Source organism: Mesoplodon bidens, assembly GCF_964165515.1.
Source record: "Mesoplodon bidens genome assembly, chromosome: 14".
Classification (NCBI taxonomy): Eukaryota; Metazoa; Chordata; class Mammalia; order Artiodactyla; family Ziphiidae; genus Mesoplodon; species Mesoplodon bidens.
In genome coordinates, this window is record NC_138170.1 from 14556082 (window position 1) to 14583667 (window position 27586).

The 27586-nt window shown below is 52.6% G+C and overlaps 2 protein-coding genes across 3 annotated transcripts; one reads left to right on the top strand and one right to left on the bottom strand.

Moving 5' to 3' along the window:
• Window positions 1–7860: 7860 nt before the first annotated feature.
• TMEM127 (transmembrane protein 127) lies at window positions 7861–20584 on the bottom strand. 2 transcript variants are annotated; one of them, XM_081253626.1, is made up of 4 exons: window positions 20454–20584; window positions 19714–20031; window positions 11333–11497; window positions 7861–10365 (listed from the first exon to the last, which is right to left on the bottom strand). In XM_081253626.1, exons 2-4 carry the CDS (start codon window positions 19955–19957, stop codon window positions 10058–10060), a joined length of 717 nt encoding a protein of 238 aa, XP_081109752.1. In that variant the 5' UTR covers window positions 19958–20031; window positions 20454–20584; the 3' UTR covers window positions 7861–10057. The 2 variants fall into 2 exon arrangements, with proteins under 2 accessions (XP_081109752.1, XP_081109753.1); XM_081253627.1 differs by lacking the exon at window positions 20454–20584 and having other exon boundaries at window positions 19714–20445.
• A 190-nt stretch (window positions 20585–20774) lies between these two features.
• CIAO1 (cytosolic iron-sulfur assembly component 1) lies at window positions 20775–27026 on the top strand. Its single transcript, XM_081254146.1, has 7 exons — window positions 20775–21056; window positions 21636–21784; window positions 21948–22059; window positions 22168–22256; window positions 22499–22700; window positions 23342–23429; window positions 24313–27026. The coding sequence occupies exons 1-7, from the start codon at window positions 20918–20920 to the stop codon at window positions 24551–24553; spliced, it is 1020 nt and encodes a 339-aa protein (XP_081110272.1). The 5' UTR covers window positions 20775–20917; the 3' UTR covers window positions 24554–27026.
• The last annotated feature ends 560 nt before the right edge of the window (window positions 27027–27586 follow it).

A 27586-nucleotide genomic window follows, 5' to 3' on the forward strand; every position in this document is an offset into this window, starting at 1 on the left:
CTGCAGTTTCACAATGGGAGCAAAAAGGAAGACGTCTGGCCAGCAGACGATCCAGCTGGGTGTCTCTTTGTTACACCCTTGCTCACTTTTGATGGTAAATAGACGAGTGCAGCAGCCATGACCTAAAAGGGGCGTGGTGACCAGGGGCTCTGCAGAGGTGCTTCCTGCGGGTGAGAAGAATCGAAAAGGATAGTAGAGGGGGGAGGTGATGAGTATCAGTTGGGGCCTCAAGACCAGCTGCTGTGGTGGAGGCTATGGTTCGTCCCATTAGCCATCAGTTTCCTCCAGAAAAAGCAGAGCTGCTCCCAGAACTTATACAAAGAAGTGGATCTGAGTGGCATAAGGGAGTAGCAGACACCAGGATCTGCAACCCAGGTGGACCTTCATGACAGAAGGGCTTCTGCCTCTCGCTTCTGGGAGGATTGCTGGAAGACAGCCCTCAGTTATCAGCCCTCTTTAGGAACTGAGCTTCCTCACCCAAAGTCACAGCCTCCTCTCTGGGGACAGCATGCATCCAATGACTGGCTGAAGCTGTGGTGTAAAGGCCTGGTCCCCTCACCCCAACTCACGACAAGTCAAAAGGCCGTCCCAGTTTCAGAACTCTCTGTGGGGTCGGCTGAGGCCTTTGTCAAGACTACTTGGCACCTCACCTTCTCCACCTGACCAAGCCTGCTTCCATCCCTTCCTCCATAGGTGTGGAACCTGAGAGCACCCCCAATACCACACACTCATCTCCATGGCCAAGTCTGCTGCCCAGGGAACCCAGCCTGAATCAGGCTCTGTCATCGAGCTCAATAGAGTATGCCTGCCCACAGAGCTGGTCCTGGGAGTTAGGTCACAGGCCCGCTCTCTGCCTGGAAAGTGCTAGGGGCACTGCACACTCCCACCTCCAGCTGTCCTTCTCTGGTGCCCCTTAGCACATGCCCTCACCCTCTGTTCTGCCCTTTCTTAGGGCCTGCAGATTCCAGGTCCTGAACTGGACATCCTCTCTCCCAGTTTCGGGATCTGGCAGAGAGATAACGAAGCACCTCTTTATTGGCTTAGCAATGTCATGTATAGAAACCATTTCTCAGGCATTACACCTGAGGACAGGCATTCCCCAGAGGGTTAAATGGACCCAGTGTAAGTGAATTAGGGTCAGCTTTGATGCCTATGCCTTAGTCCCTTTTTCCCAAAAACTTGGAAAGTAATTTGCTTGAGTCTGACACGACCCCTGGGCTCCAACCATCAGGAAAAAAGATAGCAGTAATTGCCTTCTCGTCCCTTCACAAGGGTGTGTAAACCCAAAGCTCTATCCATCTGTTATTCAGAATGGCAAGTGTTTACCATATTCATCCACTTACTCATGAGTACGTGAAACCTCTTCATAGCAGGCAATTTCCTCCTACTTCATAACCTAAAAACAATTCATGGAAGCATCTGTTTTTATCCTGAAGGATGGGGCTGTATATGTTACTGCAAGACCTAAGACACCTCAGATCAACTCTTCCCAGAACTAGATCAAAATCCCGGGTGCGAATCATGTTCGGGCAGCCTCCACCGACCCCGCTTCTGGAGCGGCTTCCCTGCCTCATGTAGGCGAGAACTGCACCTGTTTTCCCAACTGGACAGTGGAGGGCCTGGAGCCCACAGGGGTGAAGTGGTACATGACTCCTATTGCTTCCTTCCTTCCCTGCAGTCAGTGCTTTTCTGACTCAGCTCAGGTTACTCTCATCTTCAGCCTGGCCCAGTTCACAGCGGGAAGAAGCTCGACAGCAGGGGCTGTGCACCTGGCAATGGACCACTCATTGCAGCGTAGGAGTGGGATAGGATCTTCGGGTACAGAGACGCACAACCATGTACAAGCAAGCCAAAACCCAAGTACCAGGGTCTAGAGGTGCTGCACTAGAGCAGCCCAGCCAGGAGGCAAGCAGCAGGGCAGTCATTAGGGCCATGAGACAAAGGGGCAACTAGAAACTGCACCTAAGGGTGTTGGCCTGAAGCCTCTCCAGTCCCTTCTGCTTGGGACCCAGGTAGACCCATCTTAAATGCCGCCTTCCATAAGGCCATTTCCACCTTTGGAAACCTTACCCATTTCCTTCCACGTGCAAGGAATTCCACTAGGTGTAATACTCCTGTCCTCTCTCTACCGCTCTTTATTTGCTTTGTCTCGAAGAAAGTAAAAGATGACCATTCTGGTGGCGGTGTGCGGGGACTGGTCATGCATAGGCCAACGCCACCCCTCCACCCCTCAGTCCTCTTGGGGCTGAGCTGCCTGCAGGGTAGAATCCCACTCTTCTTGCCGAGGTGGGCTCTACCTCCACAGGGGTCAAGGGTCAGGGGAGGCTTTCTCTGGTCTCGTGTGGCCACGACTGGGTGGGTTAATCGGCGTCACTATGGGATTCATATTAGCAGCCCACTTAGCGAACAGACCTAAAACTATGTCCACCAACCCAGCCTCTCTACCAATAATCAAGGGGATGTTTTGGCCTCTGTGGCAACTCCTTTATTTCTCAGACCCTTAAAGAGACCTTAGAACAGCTTTCCTGACCCCTTCAGTCTTGCCCTTCTCTGAATTCCCATTGCACTTTTTGGCGTATCTCTAGAGTGACCTTCCATTATTTGGTAACTATCTTATTTCCTTCCCTTCCCAGCTGAGAAGATCGAAGAGAAGACACTGGAGATCAGCTGAGACAGAAGAAAGAAGAGAGTAACTTGAGGAGACAGACCTGGAAACAAACAACGACGAGGCCATGTCATGAGTGTGCTAATGGGGGTGTTAGACAAGGCTCTGTCAGGGCACCAGCGAGGGGAGCCCCGACCCTGCGGGGGAGGGGAAAGCTTAGCGTGTGAGGCTTCACAAGCCCGGCATCCTCTCCATTTCTGGGAAACACTGTCTCAGCTGCTCAGCCTCCGTTTTCCCTTCTTTTAGTGAAAGTACTTTAATTTCCTTTTCATGGGACCACACCTCCCATACCCACTCCCTCCTCTCATCCAAGTGATTCTATTCCCAGCATGGGGGGGGGGGGCTGTTGACAATGACCCTAGACCAAGCCAGTCAGGGCATCCAGTCCCCCTAACCGGAGGGACTCATTCAGGAACAAGGTCAGTCCCAAGTTGGTCAAATCAGAGTGAACCCTGGGACATTTGTAAACTGCAGGGAAAGAGAGCTTGCTCTGTTTTCAGTTGAAATTAGTGCTCTGAGGAAAGCCTGAAGCTAAGTAGCCCCTGTATCACCATTAGGGAAAAGCCTGGCTGGGAAATGGAGCCAGCTTCCAGGAGTGGAGCTGAAAGAGTGAAGTGGTCAGGGGGCACCTGTGGAGCTCCTGAATTCACTGCATTACTTGACTTTTCTGGTCCTAAGCCAGTAAATTCCTTTCTTGCATGACCAATTTGTGTTTTTAGTCATTTTTCAACTTAGGTAAGATCAGAAAAGAGGTTTCAACATAGAGAAGGAAAACAAGTGTTGGCGAGAATATGGAGAAATTGGAAACCTCATACATTGCTGAGAGGAACATAAAATTAGAGTCACCATGACCCAGCAATTCCTCTCTTGGACATATACCCAGGAGGACTGAAAACATATGTTCACACAAAGACAGAAATGTTCATGGCTGGGACTTCGCTGGCAGTCCAGTGGTTAAGACTCCGCCCTTCCACTGCTGGGGCACGGGTTCGATCCCTGGTTGGGAACTAAGATCCCTCATGCCATGTGGTGCAGCCAAAAAAAAAAAAGAAGTGTTCATGGCAGCATTTTTCACAATAGCCAAAAAGCAGAAACAACATACATGTCCATCACCTGATGAATGGATAAACAAAATGTGGTATATACCTATTGTGGGATTTTAGCCATAAAAATCAATGGAGGACTGATACATATTACAACACGGATGAGGCTTGAAAACATATTGCTAAGTGATAGAAGCCAGATACAAAATGCCACATAGTCCATTTAAAGGAAATGCCCAGAATAGGCAAATCAATTGAGACAGAAGATAGATTAGTGACTGTAAGGGGCTGGGGCAGGGACAGGAATGGGGAGTGACTGCTGAGGGGCACAGGTTTCTCTGGGGGGTGAGAAAAGTGTTCTGGAATTAGTGGTGATGGCTGCCCAACCTTGTGAATATATTAAAAACCACTGAATTATACTTCACAAGGGTGCATTTCATGGTAGGTGAATTATATCTTAATAAAAATAAATGTGACAAAATGTTAACAGTTGGTAAATCTGTATGGGAAGGTATATGGGAATTCATTGTCCCATTCTTGCAACTTTTTAGCAAGTACAAATTTTTTTCAAAACAAAGTTGTTTTTTTTTTTTTTTTTTTTTTTGCGGTACGCGGGCCTCTCACTGTTGTGGCCTCTCCCCTTGCGGAGCACAGGCTCCGGATGCGCAGGCTCAGCGGCCATGGCTCACGGGCCCAGCCGCTCCGCGGCATATGGGATCCTCCCGGACCGGGGCACGAACCCGTATCCCCTGCATCGGCAGGCGGACTCTCAACCACTGCGCCACCAGGGAGGCCCACAAAGTTGTTTTTTAAATGCTTAAAATAGGGACTTCCCTGGTGGTCCAGTGGTTAAGAATCCGCCTTCCAACACAGGGCATGCGGGTTCGCTCCCTGGTCAGGGGAACTAAGATCCCACATGCCGCAGGGCAACTAAGCCCGCGCGCCACAACTAGAGAGCCCATGAACCTCAACTACTGAGCCCGTGTGCCGCAATGAAAGATCCTGCATGGCACAACTAAGACCCGATGCAGCCAAATAAATAAATAAATAAATAAATTTTTTAATGCTTAAAATAAATTCAAAGTCATTCCTTCTTGATCCCTCAGAGTGGATCTGGAGGGTGGGATCCCCCTCTCAGGTAGCTGGAGATTAGGGACGGCAGGAACTTTAAAGTCAGCCAGGTCAGCCCCTCCTTTACAGATGAGGAAACTGAGTCCCAGGGAGCAGTGCCTTTTAAAGGTCACACCTTGTTGGTAACTATCTCCTCACACGTTTCAGATTGCTATTCCATCCTTTTCTCTAGAGCTGTTTACTTTTCTCCCAATCTTTCATCCACGTAGAATGCTTACCTGGACTCTCTCCAAATTCTCAACATCTTTCTGAAGTACGTAGGTCCAAGGTTGGGGGAAGGAAACCCACCATAGAGACGTATGTTAGCTACTGAACATGTGGTGAAGAAGGCATCACTCCAAGAACAGAAGAAATTTCAGTTCTGAGGAATTAATGCAAAAACGTACCCTAATGCTGGCACGTGGCATCAGCCTCGCTGCCTTCTGCTCGTGCGCTGGGGCCTGCTCCCTCCCCATCCCACTGGGCTGACTTCCAGATGGAGACTGCGGGGTGGGACTGGGTTTAGGTGGGTGGTTCCCCCAAACAGCCAGGATGCCTGCAGGCAGTGTCTTCAGGGGTGCCAAGCACTACTCAAGGGAAGCACTGAGCTCAAAGTAGAAAAGAAGAAAGACGGGAAAGTCAGAAGCTGGGTGGGCCCGGGAATGGAGCTGGAAGAAAGGGGCAAATGTAAGAGAGAAGGAAAAGACACAATTCCTGAGGACAGGGCCAGGGTACTCAAGGCCCAGTTTGCCCATCTGAAGGTGGGCAAGCCTGATTTCAAGGCCCAGTCCCGTTCCAAGAAAGGAAGGACACACGGAGCTTCTGCAAGAGAGCAGAGCTGGTTGGTGGCCACGTGTCCTATTGTCACAGTGAGGAGGGCTGAGGGGGAGATTTCAGGCATCCCATCTCCATCTCGTAGGCTCGCGCCAGCAAGGATCTCTGACTGGTGTAGACCTCGCCCTCGTGCTCACATATCCCAACCAACGCTGGTGGCGCCATCTCTGAATCCAAGACCCCATGTGTAACCATCCACATCCCCCCGGCGATAGGATGAAGCTCCAAGTCCTTGGCCACAGTTTAGGGAAAGGGACATGATCTCAGCTGGGCGAAAGAGACCCATCCTGGTCCTTAAACAAGAGGTTAGTGTCAGCCTGGGGCTGCCGGGGGCCATCTTCACCACCTTTGGAGAGAGACTGCCTGAGTCAAGGAGCAGATTGTTTGAGTCCCAAGATCTAGCCAAGTCACCTTTTCAGTTATGGGAACCAGTAAATTCCATTTAATTAAGATGGCTCTGTGTTAAGAGTTCCGTATCTTGCAACTGTGTGCTGACAATAACTTTGTGACATTCCAGACCCACACAGGCTGGGTCCATCCACCTAATCACCCCCCTCCAGTGGGTGTCATCACTGCTCAAAACACCAGCTCGGTGTTCCCTAAAGCCCGTCCCTTTCCACTGACAACATCGTTCTCTCAGGAAAGCCATTCTTCAAGGCCCATATTAAGTGTCTCCGTCTCCATGAAGCCTTCCTGTCTCAAGGCTGAGCCTACAGTCTCAAGGGGCATCAACTGCCTTTTGTCAGGTTTCTGCCTTCCTGACAGCGGGATCGGTAGGTCCTTTGTGGGGACAGAGCTTTGTGACCCATTAATTTAGTGGCTGAGAGCATGGACAGCTGTGGGCGAGATGTCAGCTGAAAAGGTTCTCTAGTGATCTTGAGAAAACTGCTCGCCCCCAAGACACAACCACCTCTTCCTCTGTTCCCCGAGGTTCTGCCCCTGCGGCCCCTCACATCCCGAGTCTTCTCATGCGTGCGGCCCACTAGGCCTGCGGCTCTGGCTCCGCCTCCCGTCGCGTGATGGGTCAGCAGGAACGGGGGCTCCTGGGTTCCCTACTCAGTCACCTGGCTGAGACTCCAGGCCCTGGGGGCCAACTGGGCCTGCTCTTCGGGGTCCGGGCCTCCACGCCACTTCCCACCCATCCCCCGCTCCACACACCCTCAGACTCTTCCACTGGACACCAGGCTGACCCTCCTTCAGTCGCCAGTCATTCAAATAAACCCTCCTTTCTCTTCTCACAATCCCTCCAGGGCTTTCCATGGCTTCTTCTAGTTCCTCAAACGGGGCCCCCTTGCCTTTCTCACCTCTTCTCTCACCACGTCCTGGCCGCCAGGAGTGCTTCTGCTCTTGCTTTCCCTCAGCAGGCAGTCCCCTCACCCCACTTCCAAACGCCCTCTTACACTAAGCTGCCTCGTCCAGGAAGCCTCTCGTAATCCCTGAGGTAGGAACCAGCCTCCCCTCTGGGCGCAGCACTTTCCCCAGCTGTCCAGTAGACCGCTTACTTCACTCTACCTTTCTGTGGTCGAGTCCATCTCCCGGGCTAAGAATATGAAATCTTTGGAGACAGGGCCCCTGAAGGTCATCACATTTCTCTCACGGTGCCTAAACGGTGCTTTGTACACAAGGCGCCTTTCGTAAAGGTCTGAAATGAAATGAAATGAGAGAGCGAACCCATTCCCAGCTCCCGAGAAAGACACGTACTCTTCCTGGCAATAAAAAAAGAACGCCCAAGTGGGCTGCTCCTCCAAGGGAGCCCTGAGCTCTTTCACTGTGATGCACACTGGGGCCCAGCGTGTCGGCTGAAGGTGTGAGTGGACGAAGGGAACGTGGGTGACTGCTGGAGGCGTTGACATTGGTTACGCTCCTGGAGCCGTTTGCACTCACACACCTCTCCCTGGAAGTCAGTGATCATTCCCCGTGGCTTCAAAAGGAAGTGCAACTTCTTCTGCAAGTCCTGGCCCTGCAGAAGTCTATTTCTCTCCACGCAAGGGCTGGAGTTCAGAAGCCACGCTCTCTCCTGCAGCTCACGGGATGCAGAGGCAAGAGCTCAGGGTCTGAAGTCAAGGACATGGGCGGAGGCACCTATGGCTCCCAGCTCGGGACCTCGGTGCGGAAGTTGTCAGGATTAGGAGGACCATTTAGGTGCAAATGCCTTGCATGGAGCATGCACACTCAAGTCCCTTCTAACTTTCTAAAAATTACATCCACACTTCCTCAATTTCTCCTGCGTCTCTAAGAGGAAGGGAATGAACCAACTCAGGGAAGCTGCGACAGAAAAAGGACAGGGAGCCATTGGCATTTACATTCTTATTTGTGGTTTCGGTTTTTTCTGTTTTGTTTTGCTTTTAATTTTTTTTCTAGAAAAAAAAAGGAACACAACCAAGGGAGTTTATGTGACAAACTATCAGTGTCAGGAGGGCAGGGGAAAAGAGAAAGAAAGCCCAGAGGCATGGGTAGCTAATAAAAAGTGGGTTCCGAACCACGCGGAACGGTCCACAGGGTCATGTCTGGGTCCTCGTGAGATGACCGGTCACTTTGGCATGCGTGTTTGGTGCCCGGTCTCCTGGTCCGCCTGCTCAGACCCCCAGGGTCAGAGAGAGCTGGCTGCACCCTGGAAATCTGCCAAACATAGACTCTACAGCAAGTCAAGACTTAATTTAGCTCCTCGGCTTTGTGCTCAGGTATCACACGGCAGTCTTTCTTGCCTAAGAGAAGAGTCTAGAAGAGTGTGAGAGTCACCATGGGACACACTTTGGCATCACAGTGAACCCCACGTGGCCGCTCACTCAGGCGCAGACATGGCCTTCACCACCGACACAGGCGTCTGTCCAGACATCCTCAGGCAGGCTGGCCAAAGAAGGACAAGGGACATGATAGTCCCTGTCTAGCCACAGGTCAACAATGGTGTCCGTTCTCCAGTCTTACTCTGTCTATCGCCTGTGAAGGACACGGGGATCCATCTGCTTTTCGGCTTAACACTGGACACTGATTCCGAAGAATCTTGGCCATTTGGATCCACACCATAGGTCTCTGCGGTTTCTCCCATTTTATGCCCCCTATCTCAGGGCAGAAAACTCAGCCGATCCAGAGCCACGTGTGGCCTACAGAACAGCCGGAGTGATGGCCGGGCAAGAAAAAGCCGGTAGCGCACTGTACGACCAGAGTACATTCGAGAAGGGGAGAGGGGCACGCAGCAAGCTGCTGCCCCAGCTCACAGTCTAGGGGACACACTGAGCCTGAAGGGCACAGCCAGGGCCGCTCGCCTGACAGGGGGTTCCGACACCTCATGCAGCAGGGCCCCCCTGGTCGCAGTTCCTACGTGGAGAGCGGCGGGCTCCCTGCCCTGCTGCGGCCCCTGTTCCTGCACGGAGGCCAGGTTACGTCTCAGTGCCGCGGTCCTGAGGAGCACCACGCTGGCCAGCCAGCCAGGCCGATGTGGCTCTGGGTTCCACAGGAAGGCCGCAGGGAGCCGTGGTCACTGGGAGGAGGGAGCGAGGGAGGAGGGCTGCATTCTGCCGGGAGGGATTCGGGGAGGAGCTACCGGGGGCTGGAAGGGCCTGCGGGCCCCAGACATTGCAGGGCCAGACGGGACGGGATAAATAGCTGAAGGACGCCGAGGACAGTCTTGTCGCTAGTTTAAGAAGCGAGTATTGGTGTTGTTGCTCAGTTTTGTTTTTCCCTTTTAAAACCACTCACATTTTAAAAGGTGACAGGGCTGGGGAGATTTGGCCCCCTGCACACTGATCCTTTCCGGGGGGCCTCAGGCTCACGCCGGGGCGCTGGCCACCAGGCAGGGACGGGTCGGGGAGAGCACGTGCTCTGCTTCCCAGCAGCCACCCCTTCTCCCTGCAGAGCCAGAACACACGTGACAGGCGGTCCAAAGACTAAAGTGCAGAGAATTCCACAGAGTGGGCAGCCCGGTACTGGGCGCTCCCAGAAGGGGCAAGGGCAGGGCTCAGCCCAGAGCTACGCTGTGGGGCGCACGTGGACAGCTATGAGGCGAGCCCGCAGGGCATGGTCCCCCTTCCCTTGCGCCCCGTGGACGCCTCTTCTAGCGGGGACCATCCACTGTCAACGGCTCCCCAAGGAAAGTCTCAGCCTCAGAGATAGGGCCCACGAAGGGGGGAAACGTGTACGACCATCCCTGGTTGGTAATGATGAGTGACCGTGGAACGAGGTGGGGGTGGAGAGAAGGGAAACAGTGCCGTTATCTAAAACCAGTGAACCCCGGGTTCTGAGAGCGGGGATCCACGAACAACGCTAAAGGCAGAGTCTCTCCCGGGGAAGGTTGGTGGAGATGATCAGGATCCTCCCGGTGAGGCCTGCTGGGGAAAGGAGCACCTCTGGGTGTGGAGGGCGCTGCAGAGTGGGGAGGGCTGCCAAGGAAGAGGGCCCACGGCTGGCACTAGGGCGTGTAGGCCGGGGGCGGCTGGAACTGGTTGATGACCTCGTACTCTGCCGGGTAGGGCTCGTTCTCCTCCATCTCCGAGAGAAGCTCCAGCGCCTGCTCCTCTTCCTCCGTGGGGTAGTGGCGCAGGAGGTTGGCTGCTGTGGCCAGGATTGAGGCCCCGCCCGCGCCTGCCACCAGGTAGAAGCTAACAGCAAAGGTGACATAAACCTGGGAACCGTGGTACTTCTTATGTTGCTGCTGCTGGGCCAGGATGAGTTCGGAAGCCCAGTAAGAAAATCCGATGACGGTGGCGCACTGCAGGACTGGGGGACAGAGGGAGAGCAGAGAAAGGGGGTTAGCAGGCACCCCGCAGCCGGGATGCTTGAGGAATCTACTGCAGTCTCTCTACCCAAACCCCATTTTCAGAGAACCTGCCTGGCCCCAGACACTGCAAGGGGGAGCTCTTGTGGCCAAGGCAGGGGACAGAGGCCTGACCCCAGCCGGGCCAACTAGATTCTCTCTGTCTTAAGAATTTGGAACAGGGGACTTCCCTGGTGGTCCAGAGATTAAGACTCTGCACTCCCAATGCAGGGGGCCCGGGTTCGATCCCTGGTCAGGGAACTAGATCCCGTGTGCCACAACTAAAGATCCCACACATGGCAATGAAGATCCCACATGCCACAACTAGGACCCGGCGCAGCCAAATAAATAAATATTTTAAAAAAAAGATTTTGGAATTGGGATACTAGGGCTGCTAAAAGTCATTGGGTGCTTCGAGAGGAATAGACAAGGTCGTGCAGTTTGGGAGTTGGAGTCGCTGATACCCTAGGTCAAATCAACACAGCAGCCCCATCACGAGGGAGGAGAGAAGCCTCGTATGGGCAGAGAAACCTGGCCTGCAGGGAAGCGGGAAGGGAGAGGAGAGAGAATCTGAGACCATGTACTCCAGGGAGACACAGTGAGACACTGTAGCTCCTCCCTTGCTCCTTCCAGGCCCCATGAGCCTGGCTGAGCTTCACATCCTGTTCTTAGAGAGCCATGATGTAAATCCTAACAATATTCTCTCCCTACAGCTCAGCGGAGTGGGTTTGTGGTCCTGGCAGGCATACATGCAAATGATGGAAGCAAGCTGCTCTCACACACCAGTGCTCTGTGAAAGGCTAGAGCTGAAATGAGCATCGGGAACAGTGTCTGCTCATGACACCCCTTCGCCCCCACCTGCAACTCCAGACAGGATGCCACCCCTACCCTGTGGCAGTTCCTCCCCGACTGGGAGTAGCCCGAGCTTACCTGTGAGGATGTGGGCGAAGGCATAGCGACGGGTGATCTTCAGGGCTGGATGCTTGGGCCCAAAGACATCCAGAAGGAAGGCGGAGAGACTACACAGGATGCCCAGGAAGCAGAAGGCTGCGATGACCCGCAGGAGCAGGACTGTCTGGGGATTCATGCAGAAATCTGTCGGGGGAGGAGCAGATCCTCAGGCTCCCAGGCAGCACCCTGGGGCAGGAAGCCCCCCCCCACCCCCCACAGGCCGGTGAGCCAGGGGAGGACTGCAGGGGGGCGTGGTCTCAGCTCCCACTCCCAGCGGGGCTGCAGAGGGGGTGGAGGAGCCTCCCTATTTGAAGACAGGACCCCTGGGTCACTGTTCCCGTGTGCCTCGAGTCCTTCCTCCCTTTCCAACAAGACTAGTCCAAGTGCTGGGCTCCACTTCAGTGTGCGGTTGACGCTTGAACAGCGTGGGGTTTGAACGGTGAGGGCCCACTTACGTGTGGACTTCTTTTTCAATAGTAAACACTACGGTACTACACGATCGGGGTTGGTTAAATCTGCAGTGTGGAACCACGGATCCGGAGGGCCAACTATAAGTTACACAAATTATACACAGATTTTCAACTGCTGGGAGGGTCAGCATCCCTAACCCCACGGTTGTTCAAGGGTTAACTGCACTTGCCACCCTCCCCTAACCATTTTTAAGGATCCTGACAGTTAATCAGACACGTTAACCCATTCTGCTAAAGCATGCTTTGGGCTGGCAGGAAAAGCCAAAGGGACGAAGGCCGGAGGCCCATTCAAGTCCATTCTCTATCCAGTCACTCATTCACAGCGCTTTTGTTCAAAACGAAGCTGAAGCAGTTTAGAGAACCTTGTAATTACAGGACAGGGCTAAAGAGATGGGGAAAGCTGGTAGACTGGACCTCCACATTTATCTTTGCTCCCTCCCCGAGCCCTACTAGAACAAAAGAAAAAAAAAATTAAGACATAAACCCACACAAAGAGAAGAAGGGCAAAACAAAATTCTGGAAACTGGGGGGTAACGGGACTCAGAACTAGAACTGACTTGACAGAATAGATAAACTGAAGTATAAGCTGGAAATGGGAAAAGGTAAGAAGCAGCTAGGTTTACACCACAAAAGCCTGAAAGGCTCAGAAACTGACAGCCCCAAATGCCTTCTGAAATGAGGGCAAAGCCATTGGGGGGTGCTCGCTCTACCAAAATGAGGGAATGAACCAAGCAAAAGGAAGATACTAAAACAGGAGACCCAACATTCAAAGAGTAAAGAGCCCCCAGGGTCATAGTGAAAGATACCAGGATGACAACTACACACCAGACACATCCAGCAACCTACATTTCCCTCTAGGACTTTAACACCATTCTTTCCTTTTTTCTTTTTTTTTTTTTTTTAAATTCCATCTAGACCACACTGCCGGTTCCCTTTGATATCTACGCAAACTGCCATAGTTCTAGAAACACACAGACAGAATAAAGGCTGGCCCCAAAAGATACCATTTTAAGCTTTGATAAAAAGTAGGAAATAGGCCTTAACTTCCTCTATTCAGCCACTCGCAAATTCTTCTTTTATTTAGGCCATGGGTCACCAAGTGATTTGGGACAATGTGAAAAGGGCTGGCAGGACTTACACTGTAGGCTCCTTTCCCGAGCTTTTTTTTGTTTTTTTGTTTTTTTGTTTTTTGGAGGTGGGGAACCACAAGCTTTATTGGCTGAAAGTTCTCCTCAGGAGCCTGCCCTGCTGGGCATTCCTGAGTTTTGATCTCAGGCTGAGAGGCTGTTGGACAGTGGTTATCACTCTCCTGTGCACAGGAGAATCCCCAGGGTGCTGGTTGAGAGCATGTTCCCAAGCTCCAGAGATTCTGAGCTCTTGGTCTGGAGCAGGGCCTAAGGAATCTGGATTTTTACCAGCAGCGCAGGGGGCCTAAGCCCTACACCCCAAGAAACACTGATCCTGGACCTAGAGGGAGGTGAACTGATGAAGAAGAGTCCAAAAACCTGGGGAGGGCACCTGAGATCAACAAAGCAGACTCAAACCAACCGACACTGATCGACATCATGGGGTCCTGGACAGAGGGCGCAGCCTCCCACACGGAAAAACCAGACCAGATATGCAGAGGCCCTGGGCCTTTGTGATAGCATGCACTCCTTGTCTGCTCAGGCTCAGAATTCACCAGGCAGATGTTGCCTGAGCCCACACATGATTCATACGCCTTGATCTGGCTTCAGAGCTACCTGTCACTCTCTTGTCAGTTAACCATCTGTTTTGGGGCCCAGTCATCCAGCCTGAGTGATCGCCTGCTGCGAGGAGGCTTGTCTGTGCATTAGCTCTGCCAGCTACCAGGTCCAGCCTCCATTTAATCCGGCCCTGCGGGCCTGACGGGGTCTAAAAACCCACAGGGCCTCTCTGAAGCCAAAGCTCCTGGAGACGGGGGCTGTTTCCCGGCTGCATTCTGAATATTGCTGAAAGGTCTCTGAGACAGTTCTTCTGGGGTCCACGTGGCACGTGGCAGGGATGGGGCAGGACGAACGTGTTCTACTAGTGCTTCCAAGAATAACCTGCGAGTGACAGGGTATAGGGGCTTACATCACACTCCGCTCTGCAGCAGGCCGTGTTCAGATTCCTCCAGCATTACTCAACGTGACCAGGCCCTCTGAGTGATGCTTTAATTGGAGTACTTAAAGTCAACTCAGTGTTGTTTTTTTTAATTAATTAATTTATTTATTTATTTAATTTTTGGCTGCATTGGGTCTTCGCTGCTGCACGCGGGTTTTCTCTAGTTGTTGAGAGCGGGGGCTACTCTTTGTTGCGGTGCTTGGGCTTCTCATTGCAGTGGCTTCTCTTGTTGAGAAGCACAGGCTCTAGGTGCGCGGGCCACAGTAGTTGTGGCACGCGGGCTCAGTATTTGTGGCTCGCGGGCTCTAGAGCACAGGCTCAGTAGTTGTGGCGCACAGGCTTAGGTGCTCCGTGGCATGTGAGATCTTCCCAGATCAGGGCTCGAACCCGTGCCCTCTGCGTTGGCAGGCGGATTCTTAACCACTGCACCACCAGGGAAGCCCTCAACTCAGTTTTAATTTAGCAACTAGTTTTAACTGAAAAATGTAACACACAGGGCTTCAAAGATACTATCTTTGGCTGCATAAGTGAGTATAGGATGTTCATTTGGTTATCATCCTTTAAAACATACATCCACTGGATACACTTCTATGTGTCTTATGTTTCAGAATACACTTATCTTAGTAATAAGGAAGACTTGCACAGATGTCCAGCTGCCCCTCCCAAGAGACAAACATTGTTGGCAGTTTCTTGTGTGCCCCTCCAGGTATTCCTGCCTGTGCACGCAGATGGGGCAGACGTTATCTTAGTTAAGCCTCACTCCACCCTGGGGGATTCATCACATGGTTCAGACGAGGAACTGGAGGCTCCGGGAGGTTAAGTGACTTCCTGCAGGTCACATGGCACAGAGCTAGACTCCAAAGCCGGGTCAGCCTCCCTTGCATCATGATGCTCCCTATCACCCAGCACCGGAGTTAGCCGTTTTAATTTTTCCTCCATGGAGCTAATCAATCAAATCCTAAAGAGCTGTATTTGAATGAAAGGTCAAAAGTGGCTCTGAATGCTGGCCGAGCCATGAGCCATCGTCAGCGCCAGCAGCGGCTAGCTCACTAAGGGAACAGCTGGAAGCATGAAATCTCTTCTAGGCAGAAAAGGTTTGGGTCGTTAAGCAAACCTTAGAAGGTTTGAAAGGAGCTCATACTGGGAATTATTGGGCAAAATCTGCTGGGTGTGGTCTGAGCTTCTGCAGTCATCAGAGTCTGGCTCTTAAAAGCAGAAGTCACTGGACTGGGCACCCAATCCTAGCCCTCCCACAGATTACATGTCACCTTGAGCAAGTCACTGAATGCCCTTGGCCTCTGTGCTCACCCTGTAAAAGGGAAGCTATAACGCCTGCCCCGCCTGCACAGGGGTGCGTGGGGAGGGTCAAAACACAAAGTGCAGGGGATGAGCCGCCCCACTCCCCCTGCGCTGGGCGGCCACAGCAGTGTCTCTTCTCTGGCGTGCCTTTCCTCCTTACACCGAGGCTGCCCCGTCCACACACGTCAGCCAGTGTGGGCCAAAGGAGGAGCCCACTAATGCCAGACTGAGGACCTGTGCCACCAGGGTGATGATGCAGTACCGAGAAGGGGCTTTGGACCCACAATTCAAACAGGTTTCGTGTCTACGTGACGCCTTCTGCCTTTCTCTACTCCAAAGCTCTGAGCAAACCTTCAGGCTCAGCGGGAAGCCAAGTGGGGACGTTCCTTGGAGTGATGCTAATAGATAGCCCAGGAGCCTGCACTACATCCCACAGCGGTCTCAGAGCACACAGGGAAGACAGGCAGCGTTATCCCTGACACGCTTAGAACCCAGCTCAGACTCTCCTGGGGTCGGGATCTCAAGGTCCCTTTCTTTCCTCCCTGTCAGACATCAGTATGCAGGGAGGGCAATGAATACCTGCTCCACTGAGAGGGCTGCCAGAGAGAAGCAAAATCCTCAGATGTTACGTGTGTGTTATTTTATTTGTGGAGAGAAATGGCACATGGAGCAGGGTCCTAATTTTAAACTCAAACCAGTGGTGCAGGGAATTCCCTGGTGGTCCAGTGGTTAGCACTCTCTGTGCTGCACTGCTGGGGGCCCAGGTTTGATCCGCGGTCGGGGAACTAGGATCCCACAAGCCGTGTGGCCCAGTCAAACAAACAAACAAAAATTGTTTAAAACAACCGAAACAGTGGTGCATCCACTACACTCCAGTAAGACAGAATGCATCCTACCCTCCAGCTGTGCTGTGGCCTGTTTATTTTGGTAACTATTGCTTGACTGTCCCCTCCAGTCACTGGGGAAGAAGGCAGCTGCTGTGTAATAGGATCCCAAGGAACTGACTTTGCCCAAGGTCATTGGTAAGTCACTGGGCTGGATTTGTTTTGAAGGCCCTGGCTCTTCCTGTCCACCTGCCCATGGCTCTCACCCCTCCTGACCCAAAGAGGCTGCAGGCAGGACGCTTAAAGTGGCTTCTGGCCAGTTCCCTTCTCCTATTTCCCCCCTCACTGGAGTCCCTGAGTCAGAGGCACGTCCCCGGGGCCCCCAGTCCTTCCAGCACCGACCTGCGCAGCCACTCCCCGGTGTGACTTTTTTTTCCAACCAAGGCTTCTGACACAAGACTCCAAGAGGGCCCTCCAGTGCCTGGCTGGGTCATCCCACAGGTACCAATGGTCCTAGCCCAGCTGGCTCTGAGGACAGGCCCCACGGGATCGGGAAACGCCAGCTGCATCGGTCACCACCCCTCAGACACTCCGGCCCTTCCTGGAAGGCCCTTGATCTTCCTGTGGCTTGCTGTCAACCGTGATTCCCCTGACTTCGCATCCTAAACTCCCTGATTCTCCAGAGATGCTTCCTGAGGCTGTGGTCCCTGATGCCCTTTGCTGGGCACGCTTGAGAGGCAGAGAGGGACTGGGGCTCAGAAGGAGTGATTCCCTGGGCTCCCCTGCTGGGGGCCACTATCGGCCTGGGCACATCTCTGCCCGCCGCCCCCCACCAGGCCCAGACTGAAGAAGAGCTTTGTGAGGAGCAGGGGAGTGGCAGAATTCTGGTGGATCTTTTAAGCCAAAGGCATTTGTTAAAGCCTTCAAGGGCTCTGGGAATGACAGCGGGAGGATGAGTGGCTTTGCCTCAGCTCACCACCGTAAGGCGATGAGGAACAAAAAGCCGCAGCTTTGCCTAGGCTTGTGATTAAAAACTCAACTAGAATGGGGAAATAAGAGGCCTGGGACAGCTCTGATGGAAGGAGAAAGAAGCCCAGTGTGCGCTAAGGTACAGTGGTGAGAGTGGAGTCCACGCCATTTAGATCAGCTGTGTGTCCCTGAGCAAGTGACCTGACCTCCCTGAGCCTGAGACGTGTGTGTGTGTGTGTGTGTGTTGGGACGGGGGGTGGGGTGATGACAGTCTCCACCAAATAAAGATGTTGTTTAGGAGACACTACAGCCAGGCGTGAAGTGGGCTTAGCACAATGCCTGGCACTCAGGCAGGGGGCCAAGAAATGGGAAGACACCGTCCCAAAGCCTGCTGACCCTGGCCACTCCCTGTCGCCTGCAGAGACCTGGCAGAGTCTGTTCTCCCTCTGGAAGCATCTACAGGCACCGGATCTGTACCCCACAGCTCTTCTCCCTCCTGAGATGGGGAATATCCCAGGCTTCCATGCTAGGATATCTGCCAGGCCCTGAGGCTCAGCACGGTCCTACAGAATGGTGTACATCTGAAGGCCCGCTGGGCACCAAAAAACCAACTGGTACAAAGAGGAAGAAGAAGAGAACCAGGGACCTTTGGATTCCTCGCCTTCTTCTGTGGTAGCTCATGAGGTACCACTGTCAACGCCTTTATTAATGGACACCAAGTGTTCCCAGCTTGCAATGGCCAAGAAGATGGCCAAGGAAAACCAGGCCGAAACTATTCATGGGTTAAGATCCCTAAACACACGAACAGGCATAATGTAAAGGGGAAGGCAACGTGCTTTATAAAAGCAAAACCTGGCTTGGATAATTTCTCAGAAAAGGTAAATATATGTGTAAACAAAGGAGAACTGCACCAAGAATTTATTCTTATTTTTGACACGGCTTTGACCACGAGGCATGCCAGAGTGGACTGAACGATCGTGAGGTCATCATTCCTTATGACGGCTGAAGTAAAGCAAAGGTTAAAAAACATAAACGAGACGGCGTCCCTTTAAACTGGAGTCAACGGTGAGGGACACTCAGCTATGCCACTCCCAGCTGTGTGGCCTTGGAGAGATCACTTCACCTCTCTGAGACACCAGTTTCCTGGACCTTTGGAATGAGGACATGGGATCAGATGGCCCCTCCCCTCATGGCATGAATTTTACGTGCCTCCCTAGGAATGACCTGAAATGGAGAAGCATCGTGAACTCTCTACCAGTTTGGAAATGACACCAAGCCCCTGAAACACTGACCACCAGGGGATCAACTGCCAAGGTCTGGGTGAAGCGGTGGAAAGGTGGCAGCTGTTCCTCAAAAAAAGGCAAGTGCAGGGGAACGCGCTAAGGGAAAAACCATCCAGACTCAACTCAAGCTTGATGGGCTTTCTGCCATCAGCTACACGCCACAGAAAAAGCTGCATGTCACACAGCCTCCATCGTGTGGATAATTTTGCTCGTAATGAGCTAACGCAGAGAAAGCTATCATCAAGGTGAAATCTAGAAACAAACCAGAAGCCCCCAATCTGTTCTCCACAAAATCATCCTAAAGCTTCAAAGACTCAAGAGAAATGCAAAACAGCAAAAGAACTCTCAGAGAAAGACAAGATTAGGCCACAAGGATACAGTTTTTCAGCCGCAACCTGCATAAGTGGTATATATGATCCAAGTTCTCCAAAGGAAAACTTGACCTTTTCACCAAATCCCAGAGCCTGAATCCGTAAAAAGGCAACGTGAAGCTATCTAACAGGATGGGCTTTTGATACATGGGGCAGTAAACATCTGGAATGAATTACAGCCAGGGAGTGGCACAGGGAGAAAGCATTCAAGAATGGTTCAAAAGGCCTTGCGGGGAATGAGCTCCGCTGTTACTAAGGGTTATTTGGAATCCACTGACCATTTTCCCTGTAAAAGCCAGGCAGTGCCATCCTGCCCCCCACACCACACAGCCTTTACCTTCATTACTACAGACAGGGTGGGCAGGATGAGCTACAGGCCTCCCCTGGGTCCAGTAAAGACCATGGTCCCTTTCCCCTTTCCTCTGCCTCCCTGGCTGAGAAGCAGGATGACGAACAAAGCAAACTTACCTCATTCGGGCACACTTGTGAGGGCTCCAAGAGCCAAATTCCTATTGTTTTACTGAGGGTGGCAATGGAACTGACTTCTGGTTATTGAAAATACCATAGACCCCCTTTGTCTCTAACAACAATCAAATTACTGTACAACTCAAAAACATCTTTTAAAATCCAGCCATATTTAAAAGTTCCTCTTTCTCCATCAATCAGGCTGTCCCAAAGAAACCTTCCTGTATCCCAGAGGCTCCTCAGAAGGAGACAGCTAATTGTGATGCCTAGCACCCTTATCTTCTCTCCATATACGGCGCCCTTCGCCCGGCAGAAGCCTAAAATAGCAGTCCAGATTAGCACGGCGTTGAGGAGTGGGTGCTTGGCTGAATAACATCAGAATTAATGAGGGGCTGGACCCCAAACAGAGCCACCTGGTGGGCATGAACACCAGACAGGAATGGGGCTGTTTCCTTCAACCAAGTGCCTGCCCCAGGCTAACTCAGCTCCAGCCGGCACCCTACCGAGGAGGCCCTGTCGTCCGGAAAGAAGAGGGCCGGCGCGCAGCGCCCTCACCTTTCAGCAGGTCCGGGTGCACGGAGCCCAGCACGTCGGAGACCCCCAGCTCCTGGCGGGAACAGGTGCCACCGTGGATGTGCAGCCAGGCAGGCTCGGCGAGGGCAGTGCACAGCGCGGTGATGGACAGGGCACCCGGCAGGGCCGAGGCCAGGCTACGCTCCGGCTGCTTGGGCAGAGCGCTGCCTCCCGGGTTCCTCCGCCGGCGCCCGCCAGGCAGCCCTGCGCCTCCGGGGGCGTACATGCCCGGGCCCGCCCGCCGTCGCTCCGCGGTCGCTGCTGGTCGCCGCCGACCTCCGCCGAGCGCACAGAGCCTGCCTGTCCGGGGGAAGGAGAGCAACGCACTGGGCTCGCAGAGGCGAGGCTGGCGCAAGGCTGTCAGGGCTGACACCGGAGGATGGGGGTGGGACCGAGGGCAGAGTAGAGACAGGAGAGCTGCAGAGGTTCGGGGGGCGGGGACAGGGTCCCTGGAGTGGGGCTGCGGAGGTGCAGGATGATGACCCGGAGAGGGCTGGGGGCCCGCTGGATCTTGGCAGAGCAGAGTGGGGAGGGGGGCTGGGGCGGAGTTATCTGTTACTGGTGGAAGAGAGACCCGGCCTAGGAGTCTTGGCCAGAGGGTGCCGAGGGGCGGAGGACCAGGCTGGGCCGCAGGGATCGGGGACCCGGGATCTGGGAACAGCGATCTGGGGTGCGACTTGTGTCCAGAGAGGACCCACCCCTCACCGACTCTTGATCCTCACCGGTCAGCAGGCCTCAGTGCCGGGATGGCGTCGCTCCGTCCCGTCACGGGCTCCTCAGCTGCCACGGTCCGAGCGATCCCAGGCCACAAACCCGCAACGCCCGAACCAACCCGGGCCCGATCCACTTCCGGCTTCCTCCACCTCTGCCCCCGCCTCCTCCGGCTCCCCGCCCCGTCCCCCGCGCGCGACACAGCCCGGGCGCGCCGCCGGCTCCCTGCGCAAGGCCTCACGGGACTTGTAGTTTCAGGCAGTCCCAGAATGCTTTCCGATGGGGGTGGGGGGCTGTGGGGGAGGGTGGAGTGAAAGGCCGACTACAACTCCCAGAGGGCAGCACGGCAGAAGCCGCGGGTGCTTTAGTTCCAAGGAGGACCCCGGCCCTCAGGAGGAAGAGGATCTGCCTGGTGGGAGCCGCAGTTGGCGCGGCTGGCTCTGCTCACCTGTGCCTCCTCCTGAGGCGGGCAGCCATGAAGGACTCGCTGGTGTTGCTTGGCCGTATCCTGGCGCACCCGGACTCCCGCTGCTGGTTCCTGGCCTGGAACCCCGCGGGAACCCTGCTCGCCTCGTGCGGGGGCGACCGGAGTGTCCGCATCTGGGGCAGGGAGGGTAAGGCCCGGCTGCGCGACCGCTGCCGCCGAGGGGTCTACGTGCTGTTGGTGTGGGTGCCAGGCTCGGGGAGTGCGCAGCCTGCGGGGCAGGCGTACCCTGGACGGGGGTCGCAGGCCAAGGGAGAGGGTGGAGGGGCCTCCTTAGCCACTCTGAGAAAGGTTTTTCTGGCAAAAGAGTCGACAAATACTAGAAGCTAAAATGTCAGTAGGCTGAAACTGTTGAGGGAATTGTGATAGTTGCTGAGGTAGGAAAATGAGGAGAGAAGAAGGAAAGTAGCCCGCAGAGTAATTTGCTACAGATGATGAAGTTTAAATTTTATCCCAAGGGCGTTTGGGTGCTATTGACAGCTTTAAATTGGGAGGGTGACTCCTTAGATTTGTCTTAGAAGGATGCCTCGAGAGGAAGTGGAGTCAATTAATACACTGCCTTTCTGAAAGCATGTTGTTAAATACACCCACTGAGCTTTGCCCCCAAGCTTGGCTGCAATACTGGTCCCCATCACCCAATGGCATTGCTAGTGCTTCAGCACCTTCTCGTGCACCCAGCTCCAGAGCCTGGCCTGTCCTCTGTTTTTAGGTGACAGCTGGATCTGCAAATCTGTCCTTTGTGAAGGCCACCAGCGCACCGTGCGGAAGGTGGCCTGGTCTCCCTGTGGGAATTACCTGGCCTCCGCCAGCTTTGACGCTACCACTTGCATTTGGAAGAAGAGCGATGATGACTTTGAGGTAACCGGGCTGGATGGGGCCAGGATTGTTGCCTGTTCCCCGCCCCCCAGCCAGGGCTGGTTGAAGAACATGAGCGCCAACCTGGGCCAGTGGGGCTGTGCCCATGAGAAGGACCGCAGGGGTCTTAGCTGCCGCTGATTCTTGTCCCTCTTCCGGTTCACAGTGTGTAACCACTCTGGAGGGCCACGAAAATGAGGTCAAGTCAGTAGCCTGGGCCCCATCTGGCAACCTCCTTGCCACCTGCAGCCGAGATAAGAGTGTGTGGGTCTGGGAAGGTGAGTCCAGGTCCCTCCAGATGCAGTAGGGAGCCTGCCACCAGATCTCCCCCTGTGTCCCTGACAGGGTCGGTCAGCTCAAGGGCTCCTTTCTTTTCTCGTGCACAGTTGATGAAGACGACGAGTATGAATGTGTCAGTGTCCTCAACTCTCACACACAGGACGTCAAGCATGTGGTTTGGCACCCGAGCCAGGAGGTAAGAGTCAGGTATCTTGGTGGGAAGGAATTCTGATGTGGAGGGTTGTATCCAGCCTTCTTCTGCTCTTCTGCCTCAACCTGGCTTTTCCAGGGATCTCTATCTATGACCCAGAGACATCAATCCCTTTATAAAAGCAGATCCCTGGGACTCTCCTGTCCTGGGAGGGAGAAGTGTTGGAACCACAGACACTTCTTGGGCCCTACAGACACGTGCTGTGTTTTCCCTGGCCTCTCCCACAGCTGTTAGCCTCTGCCAGCTATGATGACACAGTGAAGCTCTACCGGGAGGAAGAGGATGACTGGGTATGCTGTGCCACCCTCGAAGGCCACGAATCCACCGTGTGGAGCTTGGCCTTTGACCCCAGTGGCCAGCGCCTGGCCTCTTGCAGTGATGACCGTACCGTGCGCATCTGGCACCAGTATCTACCAGGCAATGAGCAAGGTGAGGGCCCAGGCCGGGAGCTAAGGAAGACCCATCTCTCAAGAGGCTTGGTCTACTGAGGGGCTGAGACACATAGATGAGTCACAGGAAACTGGGGTAGAAAGGCACCTGCCACCAGAGGGCTCCAGGTAGAGTGCCGAAAGAGTCAGGGGAGCGTCTGAGGAAGGGGGGCCGTTTCATCTGGACTTGAAAGAGTGTGTAGGATTTTACCACGAGAAGAGAATTCTAGGTGCAAACAGCACAAGCAAAGGCATTGAAGGTAAAGACAGCCTAGGCTTAACGCCAGGAACAGTGATTCGTGTCGGAGCATGAGCATAAAGGGTTTGGAGAGAAATGAGGTGGGTTGGGCTGGCTGGTGGGTGGCCTTAAAAGGCAGGCTAACCCGTCAGTCGTAGTCGGCAGCAAAAGGGTTTTGAGGAACAAGACATATCCTTCTCAGAATTCTGCTGTAGAAATGCCAGTCTGGCTGCAGTGTGTAAGGCAGATCGGTGAGGATGGAGAGAGCAGTGAAGATGAGGCCTCGTGACTGAGGGTGGGGTGGGGCGCAGCAAATTAGGGTCTCCTCCGGGGCGGGTTAGATGCTCCCCTGAGATGCCCAGGACGCGGACATGCCTGAGGCTCAAGAGAAGTCTGTCGTGCAGGGGTGGCGTGCAGCGGCTCTGACCCGAGCTGGAAATGTATCTGCACCTTGTCAGGCTTCCACTCCAGGACCATTTACGATGTCGCTTGGTAAGACCTCCCCACCGCCTCCACCCTGCCACCCCAACCATTGGAGAGATTTTAGAGAAGTCAAAAGCCCGTGCTGCTCCCTTTCACCTTTGGGAATACATGGGGATAGAGAGCAGCCACCCTGAAGTCTTCAGATCAGGCCAGACTGTCTCCATGCTGGCTCAGAGCTGGCCGGTCTGGGGTACACAGGAGCAGGGACAGGCTTAGACCCAGGCCTGCACCTGTGTTAAGATTTCAGGCTATGAACGCAGCTCCAGCCTTTGGGGGTCACACAGCATCATACCATCCAGAAATATTTATTCTTGAAACTGTAGATTCATGGCTGGAGAATCCAGCCATGAATCCACAGGGCTGTTTCTACCCTTATGGAGTCTAGAAAGACGACACCATTCATATAGGAGAGTCGATCAGAGGGCAGTTCCGGCCCTGAGAATCTATCCCTAGGAAATAATCCTAAATAATGGCAAAACGTGATGTGCATCTAAGTTTTATTTATATTAGCAAACATTTGGGAATAGCAAATATGGACTCAAGTAAAAGTATGGTAGAATTCAGTGGCCTATTATATCACTTTTTAAAAAATGGTCAAAGAATACTTTATGACAGGGAAACTGCTTATTCCAAGTGAGAAAATTGCAATTCAGAGTTATATGTAGTTTTTTAGGTTAATTGTATTGGAGGAAAACCTAGATGGCAGCACTTGAAGCTCGGGGTGATGTTTGTGGCTACGTAGTTGTTAGGGAGGCTCTTCGATAAGACACTTACAGCTGAGGCCTGAAGTTTCAGGCCAGGGGGACTATAGAACCAATCCCTCCTACCTGATTTGCCAGGTTGGGGAGGGAGGAGCCACCTGCGTACTCACTGATGCACATGTTCGTCCCAGGTGTCAGCTGACAGGGGCCCTGGCTACCGCCTGTGGGGATGATGCCATCCGAGTATTCGAGGAGGATCCCGGCTCAGATCTGCAGCAGCCCACCTTCTCTGTGACGGCGCACGTGCCTCAGGCCCATTCCCAGGATGTCAACTGTGTGGCCTGGAATCCCAAGGAGCGGGGGCTCCTGGCCTCCTGCAGTGATGATGGAGAGTTGGCCTTCTGGAAATATCAGCCGTCTGAAGGCCTCTGAGCCACCTTGACTTTGGACAGAATCATGGTTCCCCAGAAAATGTCCTAAGACTTTCCCAGCCCCTGAGAGGACCCGGAGGAGCATGCCTGACCTTCCTTTAACTTGGCCCTCCTCCATGCAGACTCCGGTAGAAGTGCAGGCCACAGAACCACTCACCCTTTCCCCCCCTTTGACACGGAGTCCTTGGTAAAGCGCTACGGAACATCAATCTATTGTACTTAAGCCAGATTTTGCTTGCTTCAGAGCACAGTGTTAAATTTGGGGGTGGTGGTGAGTATACTATTTATAATCATCATATCTATATGTAGGAGTGATATATCTCAGCCCTTTCTGAAAGTGTAAGCTTTATAGAAATAATCTGAGTCCCAAGTCCTGTTTTATAAGGACATTCACAGTCTAAAAGAATTCCACGGTGAGTCCTTTTCTGAAGTAGGTCCTGCCTTCTCGATTTCTGGGCAAACCCTTGCATTTAAGACATTCAGTCAATACTGAAGGAATTTTTTTTTTTTTTTTTGGCTGTGTTGGGTCTTCGTTGCTGCGGGTGGGCTTTCTGTAGTTGCGGCGAGCGGGGGGCTACTCTTTGTTGCAGTGAGCAGATTTCTCATTGCAGTGGCTTCTCTTGTTGGGGAGCACGGGCTCTAGGCGCGCGGGCTTCAGTAGTTGTGGCACACAGGCTCAGTCGTTGTGGCTCGCAGGCTGTAATACCCAGGCTCAGTAGTTGTGGCGCACGGGCTTAGTTGCTCCGTGGCATGTGGGATCTTCCCGGACCAGGGCTCAAACCCGTGTCCGCTGCATTGGCCGGCGGATTCTTAATCACTGTGCCACCAGGGAAGGCCTGAAGGAAATTTTTTGATGTAGGTTGGTTTAGAGTGAGAAACACCTCTGCTTTCCCTTTGAAACCCTTAACGTACCTTCTGTGCTATGTGCTGTGATGACAGCCGGTTAAGTGCTAAGAAATAAATGGGGAGGACATCACCCCTAGAAGGGAGAGTTATTGGTGGCCACAGGTCATGCATTCTCAGTGGGGATGAAAATTGGGTCTTAGGTGAGGGGCAAAAAAAAATCTTAGAGACAGTAATTTGTGGCCCTCAGAAGGACCACAGTACGTAAATATGCTGTGGTCTGTCGTATTAGATTTTCATAGTGGGGGTGAGTAGTAAAAAGATGCCAATTAAGGCCCCTTAAGGCAATGATGATGAAAAAATGGTAGAGAAACACTGGCACAGGTAGTCAGTGCTTTAGTCTCACGTTATCCTCTGACAGGCACTTCCAAGTGGGTTTTGACTTGAGGCCTGTCTTCAAGCCCACAGCCTTCACTTGATTTTTTACACCACAGAAATCATGACCTTAGATTTTGAAAAGACAGCTGGGGCAGTACCTAGAGCAGTGGTTCTCAAGATGTGGTCTGCCGGTCACTGGAAATCCCTAGATTTTTTCAGCACTTGGCGCCTGGGCAGGAAGCAAGGCAATGGCACCAAACACCACAGTCGTGTCTCCATGCCTTGTTCTCACAGTGAAAAAATTGCCAACTTCCCTGAGAAATGTCCTCCATAGAGTAAGAGATAAATCTTGACCCTTGAGCATACAGCTCATGTTCTGCAATGACGGGAAGCTCACACGAGCACTCCTGCTGCACACCGAGTGCGGCTGTCTTGAGGAAAAGCAGTTGTGCAGGTGTAAGCTGAATCAACCGTGTTGTGCATGGCATAACCATTTCTACTTGAAAGAATGAGCAAATTATGGTATTTAGACTTGGCTATTTGGGAGACTTTCCAGAAAAGGAACGGAATGAGCCTTTCACTTCAAGGGGAAACTGATAGTGTTGCCAGTGATAAAAGCTTTCAAGCAAAAATTAGAATCTTTGAAAACTTGTATTGCCGCCATGAGCTTGACATGTTCTCAATGCTTAGGGACTTTTCTGAGGGGACTGGTGGTAATATGAACAAACGTGATCTGTATGATGAAATGTACTGACATTTGGAAGATTTGCATAATTCAGTGAAAGCATTTTCCAAATGCCTAATGCACGATATTACAAAATCACTCATGGGTAAGACTCATTAAAAGTGTAAGGCCAGTGGGTTTTAATGTAAGAGTATAAAAAGCTCATTGATAAGGTTTCAGATCCACATTGCCTTTAAGAAACTACCACCTGTGGAGTGGTGACATAGCATCATGTAGCCTCAGCTACCTGAGAAGCCCATTTAAAAACTCCTTTTTCCAACTTCCTATCTGTGTGAAGTCAGCTTTACGTCAGCACAACACACAACAGGTTGTGGAAGCAGCTATGAGAATCCAACTGTCTTCTATTAAGCCAGACATGAAAGAGATCTGCAAAAATGTAAAATGCCACTCTTCTCCCTGGACTTGTTTTGGAAGTTGTTTTTCATAAAAAGTTAACATAAGTTACTGTTGTTTTAAAATGCATTTACTATAGGAAATAAACATCAATGGCTATAACCCAGATAATAAAGGCTGTTTGGGGCTCTTAATTTTTTGTAGTGTAAAGGGGTCCTAAGACTAAATTTGAAAACTGCTGACCTAGGGAAATTACCCTTCAGAATCATTTTCCAATTTTATGCACATTTATTCCTAAAAAAACCCCGAAGGCAAGAATTTGAGAAAAAAATTTGTAGATCTGGATCTTAAAATCGGTTTAAGCACCCAGTTGGTGTTGCCTCATTATGGGAAGGGACACTGCTGATCTTGAGAAAGCTCTAAACTGTTGATCTCTCCAGCAAAGTTCATAGTTAGTTCCTGCAGTAGGGCAGATACAGAGGACCAAGGGCACAAGCCTGACTGAACAGAAGCTACCAACACTGTTCCCTGTGCGCTGACTGAAATGGTGCAGGTGGCAGGCAGCCCAACTGAAGAGCAGCCTCATCCTCTAGAAGTGCTCACTGTGAGCAAGTACACTGGCTGAAAAAAATAATCCTTAGGTCGGAGAAAGGAAACTTTTTTTGGGGGGGGGATGCATTGGGTCTTCGTTGCTGTGCTCGGGCTTTCTCTAGTTGCAGCGACTGGGGGCTACTC

Coding starts and splice junctions, on each gene's coding strand:
- TMEM127 (XM_081253626.1), bottom strand. CDS start 19,957: ATGTACGCCCCCGGAGGCGCAGGGCTGCCTGGCGGGCGCCGGCGGAGG. Junction 11,498..19,713: donor GCACCCGGACCTGCTGAAAG/GTGAGGGCGCTG, acceptor CTCCCCCGACAG/ATTTCTGCATGAATCCCCAG. Junction 10,366..11,332: donor CTTCGCCCACATCCTCACAG/GTAAGCTCGGGC, acceptor TCTGTCCCCCAG/TCCTGCAGTGCGCCACCGTC.
- CIAO1 (XM_081254146.1), top strand. CDS start 20,918: ATGAAGGACTCGCTGGTGTTGCTTGGCCGTATCCTGGCGCACCCGGAC. Junction 21,785..21,947: donor AGAGCGATGATGACTTTGAG/GTAACCGGGCTG, acceptor TCCGGTTCACAG/TGTGTAACCACTCTGGAGGG. Junction 23,430..24,312: donor ACCATTTACGATGTCGCTTG/GTAAGACCTCCC, acceptor TGTTCGTCCCAG/GTGTCAGCTGACAGGGGCCC.